A 27,116-nucleotide genomic window follows, 5' to 3' on the forward strand; every position below is an offset into this window, starting at 1 on the left:
GTTTGGGGCACCCTGGTGAACAGGCTACCATCCTTAACATATATTACTGTTGACCAGCATAGTTTCCAATGTTTGTAACCAGCATCTAATGCTGGTGCCTGGTTATCAGCATGAGATGCGGGTGATTGGATGCTGGTCACAAGCATACCAGCACCAAAACACAACATATGCTGGTCTTGCTGGTATGACCCTTGCGGGTTTTTCCAGCATGATCATTGTCAGTTTCTGTAAAAATCTGTAACATGTTAATGATTTAATTACTTTATTGCAATTCATTCATTTAGATTCACATATTATGGTGTTGTAGTTATTTGCCTGTAGAGATTCGTAAATAAAGGTTATTTAATTATTTTGTTATATTATTTATGATTTATCTATGTTATTTTGTGTGAAATAACAGTATTGTCTTTCAATATAGCTATTTTACAGGATTTTGTCTTATATTCTGACACAAATAATGTGTTTCTAACAGCAAACTCTCAGAATAAAGTGAGATGATCTGCTGATGATCCTGAATGGCTTGTTGAATGAGTGTTGATAGTCTGAGGCTCATCAATATTAACAGATCTGCTGAAAACAGTCTTTGTTTCATGACAATAGTTCCTGTTTTCACCTCATTTATTATGCTGATGTCTTCAGATTTCCTGTAAATGGCCACTTAAAACGTATTTCATTGGTGCCAACAGACTGATGGTATTTGTTGGTAACTATATGTAGCCAATATTTATTTGTTTATGCTTTCAACTGTTATTCTTACCATTATTTATATTTACATTATTTTATTCTGTTGTCCACGAGCATAAAAACAAACTCAGTAACTTATATATTTTTTGATTTTACTAGCTCCTCACACTACAATTCTTCATCAGTGAAGCTCCTCCCACTGTAATTCATCATCAGTGAAGCTCCTCCCACTGTAATTATCCAATAAATGCTGTAAATTCCCATCAGCTACAAGTGAAGACGAGCATCAGAGCATCAGGAAGAGCTGATATCTGTAAAGACTGAGTTTATTAAAGAGGACAGTGAGAACATGAGTGATCCAGAACCCTGCAGAATGAAACACACTGAAGATCCTGAAGAACAAAGAGGTTGGTGTTTATTCTTCATTCATTCATGAAGAACATTCATGCTAGAAAGATTCAAGAACATAAACACTTTTAGATTTTTTTTTAAATAAAAGGTTCAGTAAGTGAAGGTTTCATATTGATTTCAGAAGGTTTCAAACTAAATTTAAATATTTTAATTATTTTATTTTACATTTATTTTATATATGGTTTATAATTTGTAACAGTGTTACCAGAATTTTGACCTGAATCTACATCTACTCCGCTTTACTGCAAACATTTGTGTTTTTTTCTCGCAGTGAAATTCACTTGATCTTGTGTTTCTTGAACGGCCTTTAATTAAAGCGTCTTCGTAATTTTTAACACAAATGTTGGTGTCAAAACATGGCAGTATTGTGTATTTTAAAGTTCATATCATGTTAGATAATTGTGTCATTGATCAAACATATTTAATAGTTCCAATACAGAAACATGGGATTTTTGCCTAAATTTTTTTTTTTTTTTAATAACTGTAAGATCAGTGTACCTCATTCATGGAAAGTTTCAGGGACGTATAATTAATTTATAAAAAAGTCTTAAATTATTGTAATATAAATTATTGTAATATTTTATAGTAGTTGTCTGATGCATCTGGGATCATTTTTATCTCCATTCACTCCATATTTATCTCTTTGGATTATTTTGATAATTTAGAAAATGTAAAAATGAATGTTTTTCTTTTATTTCAGACGTGATGGAAGTGAAGGAGGAGAGTGAAGAACTGAGTGAAGTGAAGGAGGAGAGTGAAGAACTGAGTGAAGTGAAGGAGGAGAGTGAAGAACTGAGTGAAGTGAAGGAGGAGAGTGAAGTGGAGGAGGAGAGTGAAGAACTGAGTGAAGTGAAGGAGGAGAGTGAAGAACTGAGTGAAGTGAAGGAGGAACATCATGTTAAACCTGGAGAAAAACCTTTGAGTCGCTCAAAGACTAAAAAAACATTTTTCAAGAAAAGAAGAGCCAATAAATCTTTCACCTGCACTCAGTGTGGAAAGAGTTTCACAAGCAAATATAATCTAGAGCGTCACATGAGAGTTCACACTGGAGAGAAGCCGTTCTCATGTGATCAATGTGGGAAGAGTTTCACACAATCATCATACCTTAAAGCTCACATGAGAGTTCACACTGGAGAGAAGCTGTTCATGTGTGATCAATGTGGAAAGAGTTTCACATACAAATATCTTCTTGAGCTTCACATGAAAGTTCACACTGGAGAGAAGCCGTTCACATGTGATCAATGTGGGAAGAGTTTCAGTCGATCATCATCCTTTAATTTTCACATGAGGATCCACACCGGAGAGAAGCTGTTCACATGTGATCAATGTGAAAAAAAATTCCATAAGGCATCAGACCTGAAGAGACACTTGGCAGTTCATACGAAGGAGAAGCTACATTCATGTTCTGTGTGTGGAAAGAGTTTTTCACTGCTGTATTATTTACAAAGACATCAAAGAATGCATACTGGTGTGAGAGAGTACATGTGCTTTGAGTGTGAGAAGACTTTTATTTCAGTGAGCGTTTTAAAACGGCACAAGAGGATCCACAGCAGAGAGAAACTGCACACACAATCTGCAAAGACTGAGTTTATTAAAGAGGACAGTGAGAACATGAGTGATCCAGAACCCTGCAGAATGAAACACACTGAAGATCCTGAAGAACAAAGAGGTTGGTGTTTATTCTTCATTCATTCATGATGCTGAAGAACATTCATGTTAGAAACATTCAAGCACTTCATCACTTTTAGATTTTTTTTAACAAAAGGTCAGTAAAGGAAGGTTAAAGGGATACTCCACTTTAAGATGAAAATTATGTCATCATATATTCACCCTCATGTTGTTTCAAACCTGTATGAATTTCTTTCTTCTGCTGAACAGAAAAGAAGATATTTAGAAGAATGTCAGTAACCAGACAGTTTTTGGGTCCCATTGACTTCCATAGTAGGAAAAAAATATACTATGGAAGTCAATGGGACCCAAAAACTGTCTGGTTACTGACATTCTTCTAAATATCTTCCTTTCTATTCAGCAGAAGAAAGAAATTCATACAGGTTTGAAACAACATGAGGGTGAGTAGCCTATATGATGACATAATTTTCATTTTAAAAGTGAACTACTCCTTTAACTGTTTTATTTTACATTTTATATATGGTTTACAATTTGTAACAGTGTTACCAGAATTTTGACCTAAATCATTATTTATTTGTATTTTTTTTTTTTTACAAATTTACAATCTACTCCGCTTTACTGCAAACATATGTGTTCTTTCTTGCAGTGATATTTGATCTTGTGTTTCTTGAACGGCCCTTAATAATTAAAGCGTTTTAATAGATTTTAACATAATTAAATATCAATCTAAATGTTGGTCTCAAAATATGGCAATATTGTGTGCTTTAAAGTTCATATGTTAGATAATTGTGTCATTGATCAAACATATTTATGGAAGTAAAATAATGTCAAATGTTTTTGAAACAAAAAGCCTGTTGAATTGCACTACTTGAAAAAAATGTGCTTTGCATTAAGCATGCTTGCATTTTAATGCATTGTATTTTTAGGGCTTGCATTTTTATGGGCTGAAATTCAGCATTGTTGAATATTTAAGCAGTGAATATTTAAATTCAAAACATCTCAAACACATTTTCATTATAAAAAATTCAATAATCCATATTCACCTTTCATATTTCACTTCCAAAATATTCAAACTGTTTAATAAAACAACCTATTCAATATTCAACAGGCAATTTTTGGTCCATTTTATTTCTCTTTGCAAATTCGCTTCCACAAATTCAGTGGTTCAAATTCGACAGAAAATTCTATGCTGATATCCAGGAAAAGCAGTAGATTGCCGAGCATACTCTCCATCTGCGACTAACAGCAGGAGGTGCAAAAGCGTGTGTTGTTGACGAAGACCGAGCAACAGTTAGAGCAAGCCATTCATTCATAAAACTCATTTACAGCAATGTAAGTGTATTTGTGATTATGACGGCTGTTTTATGTTAAATTCAGTGTATTCACGGTTACTTTTCCTGTGTAGCCTACATGCATCTTTCTCTACTGTGAACGAGATTATAATGTTATTCGGATGCGGATGTAGCCTACAGATCCAATGTTACATTTTAGGTTGACATATATTTCTCTTGGTTGTTTCCTGGCCTTAACTTTATATTGCGGCGATGTGCTGCATGCAGGCTATTGGGGTTTCCTTCAATACTTCAGGATTCCCCTACTGGACATATAAAATGCTTAACTTAGCTTAATGGACTAATACAGTGATAAAAAAAAAACAGGCGGGCAGGGTTTCATTAAATATTGAAGCTTCCCCGGGGGCCGCCATTGATTAGCAGACCATCACCTGCTGTTAGCATTCCATTGACTCCCATTCATTTTAGCGTCACTTTGACAGCGAATAACTTTACATCTGAGGCGTTTAAAGACTCCATTTGTCCATTATTTATTTCTAAAGAAACACGAAAATGTATAAAAGGCTCCATTACCTTGTATCTTACGTTATGGCCTCGTAGATGCAATTTTTGTAAAAATAGGCTAACGATTGCGTCATAACCACGCAACTCTCTGTCGCACAGTAGAGAAATTACCGTATAGACAGGAGGAGAAGCTCGCGGGCAATCGGGGGGACGTGGAGGCAAAATGACAAAATAATTCTTCAGAATATTTAGCAAAAGTTTCTCCTGCTCCTAGCTCATGGACACCTCCTACTCACACTCTCCGTCTCTGCAAGTTTCGGAAGGGAATGATTCAGATTTCTCTTGGCACAGCTATTAGAAGACAGACGGGTTGCTCAGTTTGAGTCTGCGCAGTACACTCAGCCATCAGGAAGTGAGTGCTTCTAATTGACTTCACTTTTCTCCGTTGAAACTAGGGATGCACCGAAATGAAAATTCTTGGCCAAAACCGAAAAAGAGGAAACTAAGGCCGAAAACCGAAACACCGAAATAAATTATGCCAATTATTAGTACCATTGCATTTATGGCTATGACTGTGTACTAACTTTACTATAATCAAGGCATTGCATAAATTAATATTAAAGTTTCAAAGAATAAATCAATTAAAATTGTATGCAAATATTTATTTAGCAAATTGCAAAGTATAAAATTAAATGTTTAACTTGACCCCACTCATGTGTACATTAAATAATAATGTAAAAGCCTACTGGCCTGCAGAAAGGTTTAAAAATGAAATGTTCTCTCATAAAAACAAAGTGCATTTAGGTCAATACTGCCATAGCCCATAATAATATCTGCAGCTATATGCTCATGGACGTGAGTTGCAAAAACCATAAACAGCTAAGGTAAACACACACACCTCTGATAAATGACGGCTGCTCTGCAATTCCGGGAGATTTAAACTAATTTGCGGGCATCAGGGAGCCGCTATCAATACGCGGGAGACTCCCGGAACTTCCGGAAGACTTGGGACGTCTGTGTTTTAAAAATCGCTGTCCGTGGGTCACTCTCAGATATATTGAAATACGTCCACACCGCAGATATGTTGCTTCAGACAAGCACGTGCAGGTCGCGATCTGCTGTTTGCGTCATCACAACATTTCGGCCGTATTGTTTCGGTGATAAAAGTCTTTCGGCCGAAAACCGAAAATGCACTTTTGGGCCATTTTCGGCCGAAAATTTTCGGTGGCCGAATATTCGGTGCATCCCTAGTTGAAACCTATGGGGTCGCTGTGTCCAGTTTATATACTGTATGTAAAAAAACAAACTCACATTGGACATTCGCACATTTAGGGACCATCTCTAAAGTTACATACGACATTCGTATACATGTTTCTAAATGAAATAGCAATAGAAGAGAACGACTTACAGTCATAAAACCAACTGTAAGTGTTCATGTAGTGTCAGGCATAATGTGCACCCTTTAGATTTGTGATATTTATTCAAATAAATTAAAGTTTGCTATTGAAGTTAGAAACGTGTATGAATATTTACGTCGTCATTAGGTTAACACTAATTGTTGGAGCTACATTAGTTTGCTTTCAGTAGTGGTAATTTTGTTAATTGATTTGTTTATCATTATAATTTTTCCCACATTAGTAATATATTTTGGTAATATTATTTTGTTGTTTGTTTAGTTAATTGTTTTATTTATATGTTTAGTCTTTATTTTTTGGTTAGTTTATTAACTACAATGTTTTGATTTAGACACCTGAGGGCAGTAGTGTGCACAGGTAAAGGTGAATATAGGTAGGAAGTAGGAGGTGATCTGTAGCACCTGGGTGATGGGCATATGGTTTTTTACCAGCGCGAGAGATGCTGTATTGTTTGCTCCGTTGGGAAAATAAATCAGCCACAACTTTGAATCAGCCTGGAATTGGACTCATTTCTTGCCTGCGTGCATCACCTGCCCAGGGTGCTATAAAGGTTGTCGTTTGAAGTTTGATTTAAGTTTAATTAATGTTTTTTTTTGTTTGTTTTTTTGTTTTGTTTGACAAACGGCCACTACAACAAGTAAAAAACCTGTCCACTGATTAAAGAAAGAAGAAGAACTTTCCTTGGAATTCGCTTCGGATATTATTGGGATACCCGATGGAAAATCAGCATGGATTGTTTTATTCACCATTCATGGATTATCTGCTGGCATGAGACAGAGGCCTGGCCTGAGCTAAGAAATGTCCAGTTGGTATGTACTGATAGAAATGCCGTATAGGAAAACGGTTTCATGAAAAGTTACATGAACTTAAACTTGGACTGCTTTAAATTGGCTGTGTGCTTTGTTGAACTATTAACGCACCGTGTGGCCTACATTCATAAAAAAGTAAAGCCAGCGCAATGTGCGCTTATGTGGATGAAGAGGATTTGTTGGTATCCGATTGTTACCCGATTGTGAACATTCACTGATATTATCAAAAGAGTGGCAATACGTTTGCAGAAAAATGACAGATGTGGAGAGGCCAGAATCAAAGCGGTCAATTAAATTGACTTCTAAAGGAATGTGCTTTTACATACAAACTTGTCAAGAGAAACGCACTGCAAAAATTAACCAGGCAAAAAAGCTTATGGATAAAATCCGTGCCCTAATAGAATTAAATGAAAATGCCGACGCAGTGAACACTCAGCTCGCTTTGTTCATTAAGTGTTATGAAGAAGCGCTTGATATTCATGAAACATTTATGGAATTGCCTCTACCAGAAGATAAAATACTCATCACTAAAACTAAAAGCTTTGAGGAGAAAATTAAATCATGTCATGCATTTATTGAAGATGTGAAGGAGTGGCTGTCTAAAGCTGGTTATCAATACTCACCGCCAAAAGAACCTATCGACGCAGGATGCGTTGATGATGGAATACAACCTGAAGACAGTATTTCTAACGTCTTAAGTGTAAGAGAAAGTTCTGTAAAATCACGTGCCACCGGCATATCAAAGACTTCTGCAATATCCGCGGCGCGCATTAATGCGGAGGCCGAGAGAGCAGCTCTTCTTAAACGCTCCGAAGCTTTAAAAAGGAAACATCATATAGAAGCGCAGGAGGAAAGGCTTCGTAGAGAAAAGGAGCAATTGGTGCTTGAAACAGATTTGGCAGCTACAACGGCAAGGCTTCAGGTTTTAGAAATGAACTCATCACAGCGTGGTTCAAGACGATCTGATGGAATGAACTCTTATTTGGAGAGGAGCAAAGCTCAAAGATCCATCGGTTTAGATCCTCTTGCCAAAGCTTTTGTTCCACCTGAAAATGATGTTCTTGCTGTACCTGATCCTGCATCAGTTGTTAGGCCAAGACAAGGATTTGCTGAACGAATGTATGGAAGGCCGTTTGGGCCAGAAGTTCAATATCAAGAATTACAGACTGCAAATGGACGTCAAATGGGACATATATTAAATTCTCAAACTCAAAGCGGTAACAACCAAAATGACATGGTGGGCATTATGCAAAAACAAAACGAAATCACTGCAATGTTGGTTCAGCAAAATATATCCTCTGTTCTTCCTCCAAGAAATCTGCAAATTTTTGATGGAGACCCTCTTCAATATAAATCCTTCATTAAAGCTTTTGAAAATGTAGTGGAGAAGAAAACGAATAATCCCAGCGACTGTTTGCATTTCCTTGAACAATACACCAGGGGGCAGCCAAAGGATCTTGTGCACAGTTGTCAACATATACCTCCAGATCAAGGCTATCACAGAGCCAAGAGTCTTCTTGCTCAGCATTTTGGAGATGAATATAAAATTGCATCTGCTTACATGGAAAAAATATCTAACTGGACACCCATTAAAGGTGAAGATGTAAAGGGATTACAATCATTCTCTCTGTTTCTCCGAGGATGTTCAAACCTAACAGAACAAGTAATGTATATGAGGGAACTGGATTTACCATCTAACATGCGTAGTATCATTTTAAAACTTCCTTACAAACTAAGAGAAAAATGGAGGAACATTGCATGTGACTTGCAAGAAAGAAGTGGACAGAGAGTTACATTCATTGATCTTGTAAATTTTATTGAGAGACAAGTGAAAATTGCTTTAGATCCAGTTTTTGGAAACATTCAAGATCCTCAACATCCTAATGTGAAGGCCTCCTTTAACAGCCAGCTACGACAAAGAAGGAAGGGAAGCAGCTACGTTACGAATGTCACTCCTGTGAGGGAAGAAGCTATTGTACGGCCTGCAGAACATAGCACCCCCTCCACTCATTGCTGTCTTTTCTGCCTGCAGAGAAACCACACACTAGGTCAGTGTTCACAGTTTAAAGCCAAGACACACCGGGACAAGATCAACTTCATTAAGGACAAGGGTATTTGTTTTGGATGCCTGAAGGTAGGCCATACAAGCAAGGACTGTAGGAGTCGATTGGATTGCCATGTATGTCATCAGAAACATCCTGGGGTCCTTCATATAGAAAGACAGGATAAAGGCACATCTGTAGAACAAGCCAAACATCCTGTGAGCCTTCCAAGTGATTCAACTGTAACCTTTCAGACGTGTGGCCATATTGGGGCCGGTGTGGAAGATGATTCTACCTTCTCTATTGTTGCAGTAAAGGTCAGAAGCAAACTAACTAATAAGATCATGCAGACATATGCTTTCCTGGACCCTGGCAGTTCCGGCACATTCTGTACAGAAACCATGGCGAAAAGGTTAAATTTGCGAGGTAAGAAGACAAGCATTTTGTTGAGAACAATGGGCCAACGAAAGGTTGTGAATGCTCATGTTTTGTCAGGTCTTGAGGTGTCTGGCATGAGTGCTGAAGATTTTATAGAGCTTCCTGATGTTTTGACTCAAAAAACTATACCTGTGTCTACACTTAATATTCCACGACAAGCAGATATTGATCCATGGCCGTATTTGAAGGATGTAATACTCCATGACATTCATGCAAATGTAGATCTGCTAATTGGAACTGATGCCCCTAAGGTTTTGGAGCCGTGGGAAGTAATACATAGCCTAGATGAGGGCCCATACGCTGTCAGAACCAGGGTTGGCTGGGTCATTAATGGTCCTCTTCATGGTAGCTGTAGAGGTAAGAGTGGCTATTCTGCTGTGACAGCAAATCGCATCTCTGTTGAACACCTGCAAGAAATGCTTGTTAAGCAGTATCACCATGACTTTAATGAAAATTCATCAGAAGAGCAGATTGAAATGTCCAGAGAAGATATTAAGTTCATGGATATTGTCAGTAGCACAGCAAAACTAATTGGAGGTCATTACTGCATTGACTTGCCATTCAGAAAGGAAAATGTAACCCTGCCAGACAATCGTTATATAGCAGAGCAGCGCTTATGTAGCCTGAAAAGAAAGTTTGACAGGAACAGTGTTTTTAAGGAGGAATATATCACGTTCCTAAATGAAATGATAACACAGCGACATGCTGAGCCAGTTCCTCTTGACCAGTTGACACAGAGCAATGGGAAATTGTGGTATATCCCACACCATGGGGTGTGTCATCCTCAGAAGGGCAAGCTAAGAGTTGTTTTTGACTGTGCAGCTTCCTACAAAGGAACATCCCTTAATAGTCAGCTTTTGCAAGGCCCCGATCTTACTAACAGCCTCATTGGAGTTTTAGTCCGATTTAGGCAGGAGCCTATTGCAATAGTGGCTGATATCCAATCTATGTTTCACCAGGTTCATGTCTCAAATAAGCACGTTAACTTTCTCCGCTTCCTCTGGTGGCCAGATGGTGACACTGCACAGGCTTCGCAGGAATACCGCATGAAGGTACATCTATTTGGAGCTGCATCATCGCCAAGCTGTGCCAGTTATGCTTTGAGGAGAACGGCAGATGACAACGCAGAACACTTCCCTCCAGAGGTTGTGAGTACAGTGAAAAACAATTTTTATGTCGATGATTGCCTCCGTTCAATGGCCTCAGAAGAGGAAGCTAAGAAAATGATCCAGGATTTAACTGCACTTTGTCAGAAAGGAGGATTCACTCTGTCAAAGTGGGTCAGCAATAGTCGTGCAGTGTTGCGCTCTGTTAGCGAAGGCCGCAGAGCAAAAGACATGATGGAGCTGGATTTGGATACAGATCAACTTCCTGTTGAACGTACATTAGGACTACAGTGGTATGTTGAGACTGACCAATTTGGATTTAAGGCTTCAGCACAAGAGCAACCGCAGACGAGAAGAGGAATTCTTTCGGTGGTCAGCTCCCTCTATGACCCATTGGGTTTCCTTTCTCCATTCAGCATGGTGGCTAAGTTGTTACTGCAGGAACTCTGTAAAAGAAATCTTGGATGGGACGAAGATATTCCCCATGTTCTCGCTAAGCAATGGGCTGGCTGGTTGGAAGATCTCCACAAGGTGGCAAAGTTCAAGATTGACCGTTGCATTAAGCCTAATGACTTTGGCAACCCTGTCACTGTACAACTTCACCACTTCTCTGACGCCAGTGAGGTTGGGTATGGAGCTGTCTCTTACTTAAGATTGGAAAGGAATAATAAAGTACATGTTGCATTTATGATGGGGAAGGCCAGAGTTGCTCCGCTGAAGCAGACAACAATTCCTCGCCTGGAGCTAACAGCTGCAGTCCTTGCTGTTAAGGTAGACCGCATGCTACAGAAGGAGTTGCAACTTAGGCTGGAGAAGTCAGTTTTCTGGACCGACAGTACAACAGTCCTTAAATATATATCAAATGAAAGCCGGCGATTCTATACCTTTGTGGCCAACAGAGTTGCAGTCATCAGAGAGGCAACTGATGTTGATCAGTGGAGATATGTGGGGACGAAGGAAAACCCAGCAGATGAAGCGTCAAGAGGAATGAGGGCAGAAGATCTCCTGAACAGAAGGAGATGGATGATGGGACCTGATTTCCTTTATAAGTCCAAGGATGGATGGCCTAAATTGGATGTAGATCTTCAGGTGATTCCTGGCGCTGACCCTGAGATCAAAAGGGATTTGACAGTGAATGCTGTTGTTAAAGACACAGACAATGCTATGAGCCACCTGATTCATTACTTTTCATCTTGGAAGAGATTGCGAGTAGCTGTAGCTTGGCTTCTTAAGATCAAGGATACTCTTGTGTTATTGGGACATAGGAGAAAGGAGCTTTATGCCTCTGCTGACCTCAGTATGGACACTACAGACTGTTATCAACAGGTGGAAAGCCAAATGCAGAGCTTTAAGGCTACACTCAAAGGACAGAGTCTAACACCTCAAGATGTGACCAGGGCAGAGCTGTCAATCATCCGGTATGTACAACATCAACGGTTTAAGGATGAAATTACCTCGCTGCAGAGTGGTGTAAAATCCGTATCCAAGGACAGTCCACTGTATAGATTGGACCCAGTGATGGATGGTGAGATTCTCAGAGTGGGTGGTCGGTTAAGCAAATCCTCACTGCCAGTGGAATCCAAGCGTCCTGTTATTCTGTCAAAAGACCTGCATGTATCAACATTAGTTCTGCGCCACATTCATCAGCAGATAGGTCATGCTGGAAGAAATTATATGTTGTCCAGTTTAATGCGGAAGTATTGGATTGTAAATGCAAACTCTGCTGCCAGAAAGGTCATATCAGATTGTGTTGTTTGCAGACGCAACAGAGGAAGACTCCTTGAACAAAAAATGGCGGACTTACCTGCTGAAAGAGTGTTGCCTGAGGAAGCCCCTTTTACTCATGTTGGCATTGATTATTTTGGGCCCATTGAAGTTAAAAGAAGCAGATGTCTTCTCAAAAGATACGGAGTACTCTTCACCTGTATGACCAGCCGTGCTGTACACTTGGAAGTAGCATACACATTGGATACAGACTCCTGTATAAATTCAGTGAGAAGGTTCATCTGCAGACGAGGCCCAGTTTCAACTCTCAGGTCGGACAATGGAACTAACTTTGTTGGAGCCAGCCGTGAGCTCAAGGAGAGTCTGGCTGCTCTGAATCATGGTAAAATTCAAAGAGCCTTTCTTCAGGACGGCATAGAATGGAGATTTAACACCCCATCAGCTTCCCATCAAGGTGGCGTTTGGGAGCGCCTGATTCGCTCAGTGAAGAGTGTTCTTAACTCAGTCCTTAAACAGCAGACCCTGGACGATGAAGCACTCCAAACTATTTTTTGCGAAGTTGAAGCAATATTGAATGATAGGCCTATTACAAGGGCCTCCGGTGATTCAAATGACCTGGAAGCTTTGACGCCGAATCACATTCTGTTGTTGAAAGGTAAACCAATTATGCCACCAGGATTGTTTGACAGAAATGATCTGTATGTCAGAAAAAGATGGAAGCAGATACAGTACATGGCGGAACTCTTCTGGAAGAGATGGATTTCTGAGTACCTGCCATTGATGCAACAGAGACAAAAATGGGCAGCACTAAGAAGAAACCTTATACCTGGAGATGTTGTTCTTGTGGCAGATGCTACAGCTTCAAGAGGATCTTGGATGATGGGGAAAGTTTTGGATGTCAGATCGGATGTGAATGGGGTTGTGCGCTCTGTTCGCCTCCAAACGAAGACCAGCATCTTAGAGAGGCCTGTGACGAAGCTGTGCCTGCTGCTGGAGGCGGCAGTGTGATCACATGAACTGACTCTCTCTCTTTCTGTCTGCATCTGTCATTCTCTTTCTTTCTCTTTCCTTGCAGGTGCGGCAAGACATCTGTTCCTGATATAGTTAGAATATATAGTGTGTAGCTCCGTTTTGAGAGTTCAGTAATTGTCATAATGCACAATTAGGGGCCGGAGTGTTGGAGCTACATTAGTTTGCTTTCAGTAGTGGTAATTTTGTTAATTGATTTGTTTATCATTATAATTTTTCCCACATTAGTAATATATTTTGGTAATATTATTTTGTTGTTTGTTTAGTTAATTGTTTTATTTATATGTTTAGTCTTTATTTTTTGGTTAGTTTATTAACTACAATGTTTTGATTTAGACACCTGAGGGCAGTAGTGTGCACAGGTAAAGGTGAATATAGGTAGGAAGTAGGAGGTGATCTGTAGCACCTGGGTGATGGGCATATGGTTTTTTACCAGCGCGAGAGATGCTGTATTGTTTGCTCCGTTGGGAAAATAAATCAGCCACAACTTTGAATCAGCCTGGAATTGGACTCATTTCTTGCCTGCGTGCATCACCTGCCCAGGGTGCTATAAAGGTTGTCGTTTGAAGTTTGATTTAAGTTTAATTAATGTTTTTTTTTGTTTTTTTTTTGTTTTGTTTGACAAACGGCCACTACACTAATGTTGTATGCAACTTTAGAGACGGTCCTAAATGTGCGAATGCCCAATCTCAAGCCAATTTTACATTTAGGCTACATTTATTCATTTAGCAGACGCTTTTATCCAAAACAATTTACAGTTAAACTAAACTAACAATAGGACTACAATATGCAAGTGCTATGGCTCTTTCCAGTTTAATCGAATGAAGTACATGTAGGCATATATAGGAGCAATTTTAAACCTGGGGGGGACAGTAAATGCTGGGGGGTCGGGGGATATATATATAAAAAAGCACTTAAATTCTCAAAATATGTTATCAGTATTTATTTTAGCATTTTAACTTCCACATTACCTTTCCTACGTTACGTCAGTGGCAGATACAGAACGTCATTAATAGGTGGGCCTGGTGAATATACGGAGGGGCAATATCAATATTAGGTACAATAACATTACGATGTCCAGCAATCGATTTAAATAGTAGGCTACATGGGGTTTAAGTTGTTGTTTAATGAGATGCAGCCTAATATATGTCATATACCTTAATGGTCCAGTGATAGAGCTTTCGCCAACCTTGTCAGAAGTTCTGGGTTCTAATCCGCACTCGTATATTTTTTTTTTTTTTTTTATCAAAACCGATTATGTTCATCAGTGGTTGTATATCAAGCAGGGACACATTTGTTTGCATTATGTTTTTGTGATTTCACCAGAATGAATAGAGAGTATCAACAACGGATTGAAGCACGCGTCCGAGTGAAGACAGTGGGGCGTGTGCACGAGCCACACGAGAAAACACTGAATCCGCACCACTGATCGCATCGGCATCAAGCACTTGATTTAAAAAATCAGGGTTTTAACTTCATTCAGGAGATTTTGGGTTACTGCACAACTGACAGATGACTAGAGAGAGAGAGAGAGAGAGAGAGAGAGAGAATTAATTGATCAAGTGTTGATTTTATGCCAGTATATCATTGGGAAATGCTCAGCATTAAACTTTGCGCGTTAACTTCATATTCGTTAAAGTCATATTCTGCTTGCCTGTAGCCTATAGTAGCCTACAGCCTACTTCCCAAATAAGGTGCAATCTTGGTCTTTTATATCACTGTATTAGTCCATTAAGCTGCTTTTTTTCCCTGGATCTCAACATAGAATTTTCTGTTGAATTTGAACCACTGAATTTGTGGAAGCAAATTTGCAAAGAGAAAGAAAATTGCCTGTGGAATATTATAGGTTGTATTTTTAAACAGTTTAAATATTTTGAAAGTGAAATATGAAAGATTAATATGGATTATTGATTTTTTAATAATGAAAATGTGTTTGAGATGTTTTTAATTGAAATATTCACAGCTTAAATATTCAACCATTCTGAATTTCAGGCCATAAAAATGAAAGCCCTAAAAATACAATGCATTAAAATGCAAGCAGGCTTAATGCAATGCATTTTTTTTCCAAGTAGTGCAATTCAACAGGCTTTTTGTTTCAAAAACATTTGACATTATTTTACTTCCATACATATTTAATAGTTCTCAATGCAGAAACAATGCCTAAAATGTTTTTGTTTTTTTTATTTTTTTAATAACTGGAAGATCAGTGTACTTCATTCATGGAAAGTTTCAGACGTATAATTAATTTATAAAAAGTTTTAAATTATTGTAATATTTTAGTAGTTGCATCTGGGATCATTTTTATCTCCATTCACTCCATATTTCTCTCTTTTAAGTATTTTGATTATTTAGAAAATTTGAAAATGAATGTTTTTCTTTCATTTCAGACCTGATGGAAGTGAAGGAGGAGAGAGAAGAACTGAGTGAAGTGAAGGAGGAGAAACATATCAAACCTGGAGAAAAACCTTTGAGTCGCTCAAAGACTAAAAATACATTTTTAAAGAAAAGAAGAGCCAAGAAATCTTTCACCTGCACTCAGTGTGGAAAGAGTTTCACAACCAAACAAAATCTAGAGTGTCACATGAGAATTCACACTGGAGAGAAGCCGTTCTCATGTGATCAATGTGGGAAGAGTTTCATACAATCATCAAACCTTAAAGCTCACATGAGAGTTCACACCGGAGAGAAGCTGTTCACGTGTGATCAGTGTGGGAAGAGTTTCACATACAAACATCATCTTGAGCTTCACATGAGAGTTCACACGGGAGAAAAGCCATTCACATGTGATCAGTGTGGAAAGAGTTTTACAATCAAACATAGTCTAGAGCGTCACATGATAGTTCACACTGGAGAGAAGCCGTTCACATGTGATCAATGTGGGAAGAGTTTCACATACAAAAATAATGTTGAGCTTCACGTGAGAGTAGTTCACACAGGAGAGAAGCCGTTCACATGTGATCAATGTGAAAAAAAATTCCCTAAGGCATCAGACCTGAAGAGACACCTGACAGTTCATACGAAGGAGAAGCCACATTCATGTCCTGTATGTGGAAAGTGTTTCTCTATTAAAAGTAACGTGAAGCCACATATGAAGATCCATGCAGTGGAGAAACACATCAACACAGTCTGAAGCCCCGTTCACACCGCCAGCGCCACGCAGCGACAAAGCGACACAATCCCATTCGTTCCAATGGAGCGCTGGCGACTTCCGGCGACATGAGCAACAGTGACCGTTGGCGACAGAATGTGGGCGTGTCAAGTGACAAGAGACAAGTGACAAAAGTTGAAAAATTTCAACTTTATGCAAATGAGAAGCGATTTTCGCGAGCGACAACCAATAGGAAAAAAGACTTTTCTTCTCACGGAGCTCACGTCACCGTCTCAAGTGCAGGCAACACAAAAGAGTTCGAGGCCGATTTCACTGTTATGATTTGACTGCCCACATACATGGATGGCTATGATAAAATGATGCATGGAAAATAAACATACATTTATATATACATTTAGTTTGAGTGTTGTAATTTTATGATGTAAGTTTTCAGCACTGCTGCAGTTCATTTTACAGTTTCCCCTGCATTATGTGGATTATAAGGGACAAGAAAATGGATTATTTGTCAAATTCGAATGACGTTTTAGTAACTGTTGACAGTATGAGTGAGTTTAATTTGTTGATTGATCTAGCGTTAATGTAGTGAAATATTTAATGCACTGCACTGCTGTGGTTAATATAACAACACTCTCCCAACAGCATAATATTACTTTTAAATCTGTTAAGACTAATTCCTAGTCAAATTAGAATCATATATCTTAGTTTTATATAACACTTGTGATGGTATTTTCTATAGATATGCTCAGACGTGTAGTCTACCAATAGCATTAGAGCAGTAATTCTTAAAGTGTGGTCCGCCAAAAGATGACCTAAACTAGGCAAGTGTTTATAAAATCGTCACTTATTTAAGTAGATTTTTAATGCACTTGCCAAACTGTGATAACAGTTCTTGCCATTCTGTTTTAATAACATAAAAATGGTAGGGCTGTCAACTTTAGTCGTTTAGTCGACTAATTGGTCGATGCCGTCTTGGTATGAGAACTGACATTCTCATTGGTCGACCAGTCACATAATTTTTTTTTTTCACCAATAAAGAAATTTTCATTGATTTACTCCTTGTTATTTATTCCTTTATAAGCAGTTATATATTACTGTATTCTAAATATAATTAGCCTATGTTTTATGCTCAACTTTAAATGCTTTAATTTAGGCTATTTTGTAACAGCGCCACAGTTTAGCGCGCACCACGTAGAACACTCGGGAACCGCACCTGTGGCTGGCTGCACTGCTGCTTCGCGCTCAGTAAGGAATATAGGTAGTAATCTCTATGTGTCTGTCTGTCCGTTTGCATTTTGATTATTTCGAGAACCGCAATCGACTTTACAAGGGAGTGCAGTGTCGCATTTGGTGCAATATAGACAGACGCGCGAGACGCGACATGTTCAGAATTAATAGTAAACTACAGAACAGCGCGAGCGGGAAGCGGCGCACCTCACGCGAGCAGGGCTATATTCTCCGAGAACGGACACTGCACTAGTGATATAAAACCATAGACTGTAAAAAATTTATAAAACGCACACAGTCTGTTAACTTAAGCAATACTTAAGGTAGTCTAATATTTTTCTGACTAACAAATTACTGACACAGTAAAGGGTAGATTTAAATAAAGAAAAACGAAATTTAAATAAAGAACAAAACGAAATTTAAATACAGAAAAAATGAAATTTAAATAAAGAAAAACGAAATTTAAATAGGCCTAAGAAAAACGAAATTTAAATAAAGAAGAACGAAATTAAGTTAGCCTAAATTAAAAACGAGATTAATTTAGATTGATAATTACGGGTAAAAAGTCGAATACATTGCACTTCGGTCCATACAAACTCCGCTGTTCTGCGCTCCAGCCAGAGAACACTCCCGTTGCTGGAACACTCAGGCGTCGGTTCTATAGCATGCACGTGTTTTCCGCGTGGCTCGAGCCGCGCCTGAGTGTGCAAACTCCAACCTGTTAACATGGGAGCCGAAATAAAAACAGACACTTATATTTGGGGATATTTTGGGGATATTTAATTTAATTTAATCAATAAATTCCTCTTGAAACAAACTTTGTTGTATTATTTTAATTTAATACTGTGAAGCTGCTTTGATACAATCTGTGTTGTGAAAAAGCGCTATACAAATAAACTTGACTTGACTTGACACCCAACGCAGCTGAGACTCTCACGCCAGCAGCCAGTGTGTCGCCGGCCTTATTCAAGCGCGAATGAGAACCGTTTCGCGGGGGATCCCAGGTGTCAAAAAAACTAACTTTTTTCGTTGTTGTTTTATAAATGCTCTATGACAATTGTTTAATAAATGTTTAATCAAAATGCAAAACATCGCGTCTTTTTTTTTTTTAGTCGACTAATCGTTGTGCAGGACAGGACTTTGGTCGACTAAGCATTTCTTTGGTTGACTACAGCCCTAAAAAATGGATCGGTGGCTAAACCAAAGAGGAGTCAAAAGAAAAGATCAAGCGTCCACTGAAAGCAGCAAAACTACAGCACCACAAAGGCCCACTGAAGCCGGTACCGAAGATACCGAGTCACAGCCACTGGCCACTAGTGATGGCAAAATCGAGGCCTCGTGAACCAATGAAACAGTTGAACCAAATGTGCCATATTGTTTCGAGGCTTCGAATCAATCCGACACCCGTCTCAACGGTGACACCTAGTGGTCACTTGCAGGTGTTGATCTGAAATAACCTTGACGAGCCATTAAAAAAATTTGTTGTTTTTTTATTATTATAATGTTCTAATATGTGAAGCTTGTAACCTATAGGCTCCTCACTGTGCATAATGTTATTTTGGTCATGAAAAATGAATATTAATAAAAGAAATCAAGCCACAATGTCTCACTTTTTTTGAGATTTTTATTCAAAAATATTAATTTATCTGCTGTGGAAGGACTTAGCCTACTTCTTTTTTTACAGATAATTTCTCCAGCCTTTGAAAAAATCCTCTCACAAGGGACACTTGTTGCTGGCATACAAAGATATTTTTTTGCAAGGACATACAAATGAGGAAAGATTACTGCTCTCTCTTTCCAGTAAGTTAGTGGATCATGAGTTCTGGGCAAATACGCATCGTTGATGTATTTTTTCACTTCCACTGTGGCATCAGCTGTAGCATTGTGTATCATCTTGGTTTGATGGATGCGAGTATCAAAAAGTTCCCATAAACTGTCCTGTGTTTCTACTGGTGTTGATGGTGATGGTGATGGTGATGATGATGATGATGATGGGTGTGATGTTGACATTTCTGGGTCTGAATAAAAATGAAAACAGCAATTAGTAACAAATCCTAAACTGACGGCATATATGAAGGATATATTATATTACATGATTCAGATTACATAACATAACACAGACTGAAACTGTCACCACCATGTTTATAAGAGCCTCATCCAATTCCCTCTGTCTGACTTTTAAAAGAGAAGATAAAACATACTTTCAGACAAATACATTGGAAAAATACAGCTTCAATTAGTGCACATCTATTAAAAGTATAGCCTACTGGTTCATTATTTGGAAACCTTCCAGTGTTTATAATCAGTGCTTTATATAACTTATAAACTTTATAAACAGTGTCCCAAAAGGTTGTAATTATATTTCAATTATAATTATATTTCAAACAATGCATACCTTGCTTAGATGGCCCAGCAGAGTCAGTAGCAGGCCTAGGTACAGGGGGAATGCCATCCTCTGCACCCTGCAAAATGGCAGGATGAGTGCTCCTCAAATGGCGCATCATGGATGATGTATTGTTGCAGTAGGCTAGCTGCCGATCACAATACACACATCTCACTTTATTTGGGGTTTCTAAATGGAAATGCTCCCACACCACTGATGTACAGCATCTCTTCTGGGGAGCCTCCATTTTATCTATCTATCCAAATCTATCTATCTATATATGAATCGATCTATGTATCTAGATATGTATCTATAATCTATGTATCTATATATGTATCGATCTATAATATATGTATTTATATATGTATCTATAATCTATCTATATATGTATCGATCTATAATATATGTATTTATATATGTATCTGAAATCTATATATGTATCTATCTATTAATCTAGCTGTCTATATATATATATATATATCTATGTATCTATTAATGTGTCACTTTATATACTCTGTCTGTCTCTAGCCTATCAGTCAATGTGTTGTGTAAATTTAAATGTAAGTCTAAATTGCCTATAACTAATCAAATCGCACTATGTCACTATATCACCAAAAATCCGCTATCTCAAAGTCAAACAAAAACCCACGAGGTCAAAATGCGTTTATTTCACTTTTATACAGATGTGCGATTGTGTGGTCTGTTCCCCACCGTTCCAATCAAACGCTGATTCGGCGGACCACACCTGATGAAACACTTAGTGAAACACTTCGAGGCTTCGTTTGGTCATAGTCACGTGACATGGGTGTTTCGAATCACGCTTCGGATCAGTGTTTCGACACATCTGCGCTTCGGGATCTCGCAAAGCTTCGGAACGACTGTTTCGCTTCAGCCATCCTTACTGGCCACCACACTCCCGCAGAACACGGAGCTAGTGCACCGTGGAAAACCATGTGAGAAAGTTAAAAAAAATATCACGAAAATATCACAATGAGTACATAAAGTTTGGATTTCCCTGGACTGGGGATCTTGAGGATCCTAGACCTCCCTATGTTTTGTGTTATGAAATATTGGCTAATGAAGCAATGAAACCATCTAAACTCGCATCCCAAGCGTCACTTTGAGTCTAATGTAACCCAGGTTACTAAAGATGTTTTTATTTTTGAAATAGAAAAGAAAGAGACTGACACTTATGTGAATGAACAGTTATTTTATTAAATATCTGTAAAGAAAAGGGAGAATAAGAATACATAAATTAGAGAAGAGTGATTTGATTTAATGAGACGATGATTGGAATCTGTTCGTGTTGATTTAGAGATTCCAGTGAGAGGAGAACCAGAAATTGATCCCTGCTCTGAGTTTCCTTCTCAGGAAGCTGAAACAGAAATTGGTTGTGAAGGTGAAAACAGAAATGAAGAGAATCCAGTTCTGAGTGAAGCTAAAGATACTGAAACTGATCAAAGTGAACGAGAGAATGACACAGAGTCTGAAGAGGGAGTTATTCCCAGACGTTCGCAAAGAGAGCGAAGACCTGCAAAAAGGCTTGAATATCCCCAGTTAGGGAATCCACTTACCGTAGTGATTCAATCTCTGTTGCAAAGTCTAAGTGTGGCATTCAGTACTGCCTTAGAGGAAGTAAATGCTTCTTCTGTTGATGATGTACCTGTGGTTTCGATTCAATCCCAAAACATGTAGATGCAGCAGGACGTGCATGTATTCAAGAGGGGAGGGTGTAACCCAGGTTACTAAAGAGGTTTTTATTTTTGAAATAGAAAAGAAAGAGACTGACACTTATGTGAATGAACAGTTATTTTATTAAATATCTGTAAAGAAAAGAGAAAATAAGAATACATAAATTAGAGAAGAGTGATTTGATTTAATGAGATGATGATTGGTCCTAATAAAACGAATCAGAGTTGGCCGCCTTAGTGGGTGGAGTCATCGGAGTCGAGAGATGATGCAATGATCATTTTTTCCGAGAGAAGCACCGAAAAAGAAGCAGCGAGCGCGATCTGAGAAGAGAAAGAATTAGACTGAGTGAGCTAGTAGTTTGTTTAGAGAGATTTAGAGATATAGAACATGATTTTGAGAAATAGAAACAGAACTTGATACTGTGATGATTGATTTTGAGTAAAAGTAAAACTAGCTTTTTGTACGTGCATTGAAGTACGGGCCTAAAGCTGAAAGAGCTGCCGCGAACTTTTTCTAATTGATATTAGAGTACTCTTGGTAAGTGAAGTTTTCGTTTTATTGTTATTACTAAGGTTCATGCATAAATATCCGATAAAATGTGTTCAAATGCCAGATATGTGTGTTATATTTAGCTAAGTGTATGTAAGAGTCAACCTTCTGAAAAAAAGGGAAAAATATAGAAGATTTCTTCATAAATGTGTTAAGTGATATTGTCACAGGTCGGGGTGGGCCGAGCCAGACTGCACCCACCCCTGGAAACCGGGTACCACCTCGAGGAACGTGTCAAGGACCAGACAGACAAGGGAATAAAGGAATAACAGGTTTCTTTATTAAGTTAAGAGCAGTAATTTGAAAGATCCTAATTAAAATCTTCTTGTCACCAGAGGGAATTCGATGGCCCCCTGGACCGTAGAGGGGAGAACGATCGTGGCGGCCCTGCAACTCGTTGGAGAGGGATCAGAGGGAAACTCACACCGTCTAGGTAGGTCACTGGGTAAGTACTCTTTACAGGACTCCAGAGGAAGTCGTGGTTATACGGACCCCATTCGGACTGGAACCAGGTAAGTACTCATGGGCGGGGATGGAACAAGTCCCGGATGCTGCCCCAGAGGTAAGTACCCAGGGAGCGGTTGCCTCAGCCTCGGACGAAGCACAGGGACACAGGTGGCGAGCGGACCGGGCCAGAAGAGGAAACAGGTAAGTATATCCCGGTAGGTGTCCTTTATGCCAGACCAAGTAGAACGGGGGCCTTTAGCCGGGACGTGAGGGAACCTTGGACAACAGGAAGACACTTCGATCGAGGCACGTGCCGCAGCTATTTCCTTTCCTTCTCAACAGGGGCAGCGGCTTGCGACGTAGGCATGGAAGACTTCTCTCTTTCTGAACAGGGCGGAGGCCTTCAATGGGGCATGTGGGGACCACCAGGCGGACGAACACTTTGAGCGAGACGCTCCCCTTCGGCTGTGTACTGCAACAATACAACAGAGTTCAACGGTTCAACGGTATACAAGCACTCGACAGTGATACCTTCTCTCTTTCTGAACAGGGCGGAGGCCTTCAATGGGACATATGGAGACCACCAGGCAGGGAGGACACTTTGAGCGAGACACTCCACTTCGGCTGTGCGCTGTAACCAGGTAGCAGGATTTAACTATTCAACAACATATGAAACATTCAGTTGAAATACCTTCTCTCTTTCTGAACAAGGCGGAGGCCTTCAATGGGGCATGTGGGGACCACCAGACGGAATAACACTTTGAGCGAGACGCTCCCCTTCGACTGTGTACTGCAACAATACAACAGGGTTCAACGGTATACAAGCACTCGACAGTGATACCTGCTCTCTTTCTGAACAGGGCAGAGGCCTTCAATAGGGCATGTGGAGACCACCAGGCGGGGAGGACACTTCGAGCGAGACACTCCACTTCGGCTGTGCGCTGCAACCAGGTAGCAGGGTTTAACTATTCAACAGCATATGAAACATTCAGTTGAAATACCTTCTCTCTTTCTGAACAGGGCGGAAGCTTTCGATGGGGCGTGTGAAGACCACCAAGCGGGGAGGATGCTTTAAGCGAGACACTTCACTTCAGCTGTACACTGTAACAATGCAACAGGATTTAACCATTCAACAGTAGATGAAACATTCAGCTGCAATACCTCCTCTCGTTCTGAACAGGGCAGCGGCTTTCGATAGGAGAGTGTGGAGACCACCAGGCAGAGAGGATGCTTTAAGCGAGACACTCCGCTTCAGCTGTACACTGTAACAATGTAGCAGGGTTTAACAGTTCAACAGCATATAAAACATTCAACATTAACAGAGCCGGGCTGTCTCAAAATGGTAAGTTGGGCACTCGATATATCAAAACCTTCCTTGGAGACAGCGGGTGAAAGACTGTAAGGAGAGAGTGCACAGCAGACTACTATTACGTCTCCACACGATGAACTTCACTCATAACACAAACCGTGTGAATCGTCACTTCAGGCACTGCATTCCACTCGCACACCGTGCATTCGGGCCAGCACTCACCCACCGGTCTTTCTCCCACCAGATCAACTCTCGTCTCTCGCAAGGGCTCAACTTCTCTCCAGAGACAGCAGAAGACGGGTGCAGCGATCGTCACATTCAGCGAGGAGCGGACAAAAGTTGGAGACAGATCAACAATTCAACAATTCGGTGTACTAATTCACTCGTGCCACACACTTTCCAAACTCTCAACACCACTTCAGTGTTAGTGCATATAAACAACGAATCCAATACTCATCACTTTGCGTCTTTCCCACTGCTGACGATATTCCTTGAGTTTTCGCTGACAAATACTTCACTCTCTTCTCTCTACTTCTCTACTTCTCAACTTCGAGCTTCACCCGCTTCACCCGCTTCACCCGCTTCACCCGCTTCACCCGCTTCACCCGCTTCACCCGCTTCACCCGCTTCACAGCCCAGCCTCCATAAAAGAACAACCCGTCAACAAAAACACAGTATCTCACAGGAGGAGAACCACACGACAGTCTGCTTCCTCTCTATTTTTAAAGCCCCATCTCAATACGTGTCCCTCTCACAACACTCTCTGTAATTACTCCACACCTGCTGTAAATCGGGCAATTGGCCTTGCTGCCATGGCAACAGATTCGCAGTGCAATAGAGACGGGTGTCCACTGGAGGTCTCCACAACAACACTGCATCACAAGGACTTTAGTCTTTTCTCTAATTTTTGTCACACCGTGACAATATTATAAAGGAGGAAGTTATTTTTGATGATTTGTGAAATGTGAATTTATAGGTTTTGTCGAATAACTGAGTTTGAGCAAACGGATGAGTGTGACGCACGTGTAGATTGAGCAGATGAGGCCTAGCGCGTCATTTGAAATCCTGTTTTTATATATAAATGAGAAGTTAATGTGTTAATATTATATGAAAAGTGAAGTTTGAAACGTTAATAGTTGAATATATTGATATTAAGTGTGGTAATATGTGTATTTTTGAGAAAAGGGCCTAATTGTACTTTTGGCCTTGTTTTTTTTCAAGGTTGGGTTGTTTCCTTTTTTCCTTTTTTTTTTTTTTTTCCTTGAGAACTAGTACAATCTCATATCACATTGAGATTTCTGTGAACACTGAGATAATTTGAACGTGATTTATTTTCCTTGTTGTTATTTTGTTTCAATTTGTGATTATTTCTTTTGAATTATTAAGAGTTCATAATTTCTATTTTTGGGTAATAAGAGTGAACTGAAAGGTAATTTGAAAGGTTGAAATTGAAAAGAGTTACATTTAAATCAGACCAAAAGAGAAAAGTATTCTTAATATAAATAAGCCAAATTAGGAATAACTCAAATAACTAAAGAAACCATATATCTTAATTATACCAAAATAAGTTAATTAGGTAAAATTAGATTTAAAATTAAATAGACCGTATAAATTATAGTAGATAAAAAGAAAGACTAAAAAGGGGTTATAATTAGGATATAAATAAGAGCTTATTTATTTCTGGTTTATTTTCTTTTATTGACGTGTTGAGTTTAATTTTATTGTCTTTTTGAACATTTTCTTTCGTTTTAATTGCTTGTTATTCCTTTTAAATACAACTTGCCTGTTCCCTTTCAAGGCGGTCACTTCGACATTACGTCACTGACGTATATGGGAACTCCCTTCCTTCTCCGTTTTCACTGAAATCTTATAGGCTAACGCCAGCTGGAGACAGCTGGCCAATTGACGCGAAACATGCAAATGCTGACCGGTCCGCGGGCAGTAAATAGCATGGGCGCGACAATTACGTCAGAATCTCTTTCTTCACGCTAGAAGTCTTATCTGAAGCCATCGTGGAAGTTGCAATAGAGGTTACTCACCATGTTTCCTCCCCGCATCCGATGGCTGCTACATGCCAGATATGTGCGGGTCCTATTGACTCGCTCTACCCTAACAAGGATCAACCGAGGCCGCACTCGCGGACGACAGGCAATGTGCCGGACAGTGCGCGCCCTCAGGGGAATAAACCCGGGCATCAGCGGGGATGAGGCCCACTGCCGCCAGCAGGCCGCTGGTGGGCCCTCTCCTGCCCAAAGACGAGTTTAGCGCTGCCCGTCGCCACTCCGGTCCTTTTCGCGTGCTCGCTAGAAGGACTCGACGCGATAGGCTCTGTGGAGGATACTTAGCCCGGTATCTCAGCCAGGCTACTTCAAGAAAGACTCCGTCTTCCACGACGTCCTATGGATAGTCATGCGCAAAGACGCGCGTCTAGAGGGATGAGGCAAAGGCCATGGCTCCGTGTCTAAAAGGCGCAAAGTGCGGATGCTATGAGTCTCTAGACGCCCCACCCTGACAATGGAAAAGTGCACAACCGCAATTCGGTGAGTGTTTACCTCCCTTCTAGTCAGTATTGACTACGGGGTTGCGCAGTCGTTACCGCTTATGCTGTTGACGCTGGGCCTACGTAACATTACATATTGATGTGCTTACAGCTTATGTTGTCAGGCTGCCCTGTATCCTTCAGTGCAACTGGCCATTCTGATTTAACTACGTATTCACAGTTGTTGTCGCTATGCCACTGACGCTGTGTTTATGTACACACTGCACACTGATATGTGCTATGATTTGTGCCGTTATATTGCCCTGTACCCTTCAGTGCAACTGGCCATTCTGATTTAACTACGTATTCACAGTTGTTGTGCAACGCAAATGACACTGTGTTTATGTACACACTGCACACTGATATGTGTTCATGATTTATGCCGCTATACATTGCCCTGTTTCCTTCAGTGCAAATGGCTATTCTGATTACCACGTATTCACAGTTGTTGTGCGATGCCACTGACGCTGTGTTTATGTACCTGATTGTGTGTGTTATGCTTATGCCACGATATTGCCCTGTATCCTTCAGTGCAACTGGCTATTCTGATTACTACGTATTCACAGTTGTTGCGCGATGCAACTTACGCTGTGTTACGTACACACTACACACTGTTATGTGTATGATTTATGCCACTTATATTGCCCTGTATTTTCAGTGCAAATGGCTATTCTGATTACTACGCAGTACGTATTCACAGTTGCTGCGCGATGCAACTTACGCTGTGTTACGTACACACTACACACTGATATGTGTTATGAATTTTGCCGTTGTATATTT

General features: G+C 39.7%; 1 protein-coding gene across 1 annotated transcript in view; it reads left to right on the plus strand.

Annotated features, from left to right (window-relative positions):
- Window positions 1–27,116, plus strand: part of LOC309498402 (uncharacterized protein) — a 201,848-nt gene that overhangs the window by 41,953 nt on the left and 132,779 nt on the right. Inside the window, exons 2-3 of the mRNA XM_082169118.1 lie at window positions 844–1,091; window positions 1,796–2,764. Coding sequence (XP_082025244.1) covers window positions 1,034–1,091; window positions 1,796–2,764 — 1,027 coding nt within the window. The 5' untranslated portion in view covers window positions 844–1,033. The remainder of the gene's footprint in view (window positions 1–843; window positions 1,092–1,795; window positions 2,765–27,116) is intronic.

This window comes from Leuciscus leuciscus (genome assembly GCF_965113295.1).
Source record: "Leuciscus leuciscus genome assembly, chromosome: 1".
Lineage (NCBI taxonomy): Eukaryota > Metazoa > Chordata > Actinopteri > Cypriniformes > Leuciscidae > Leuciscus > Leuciscus leuciscus.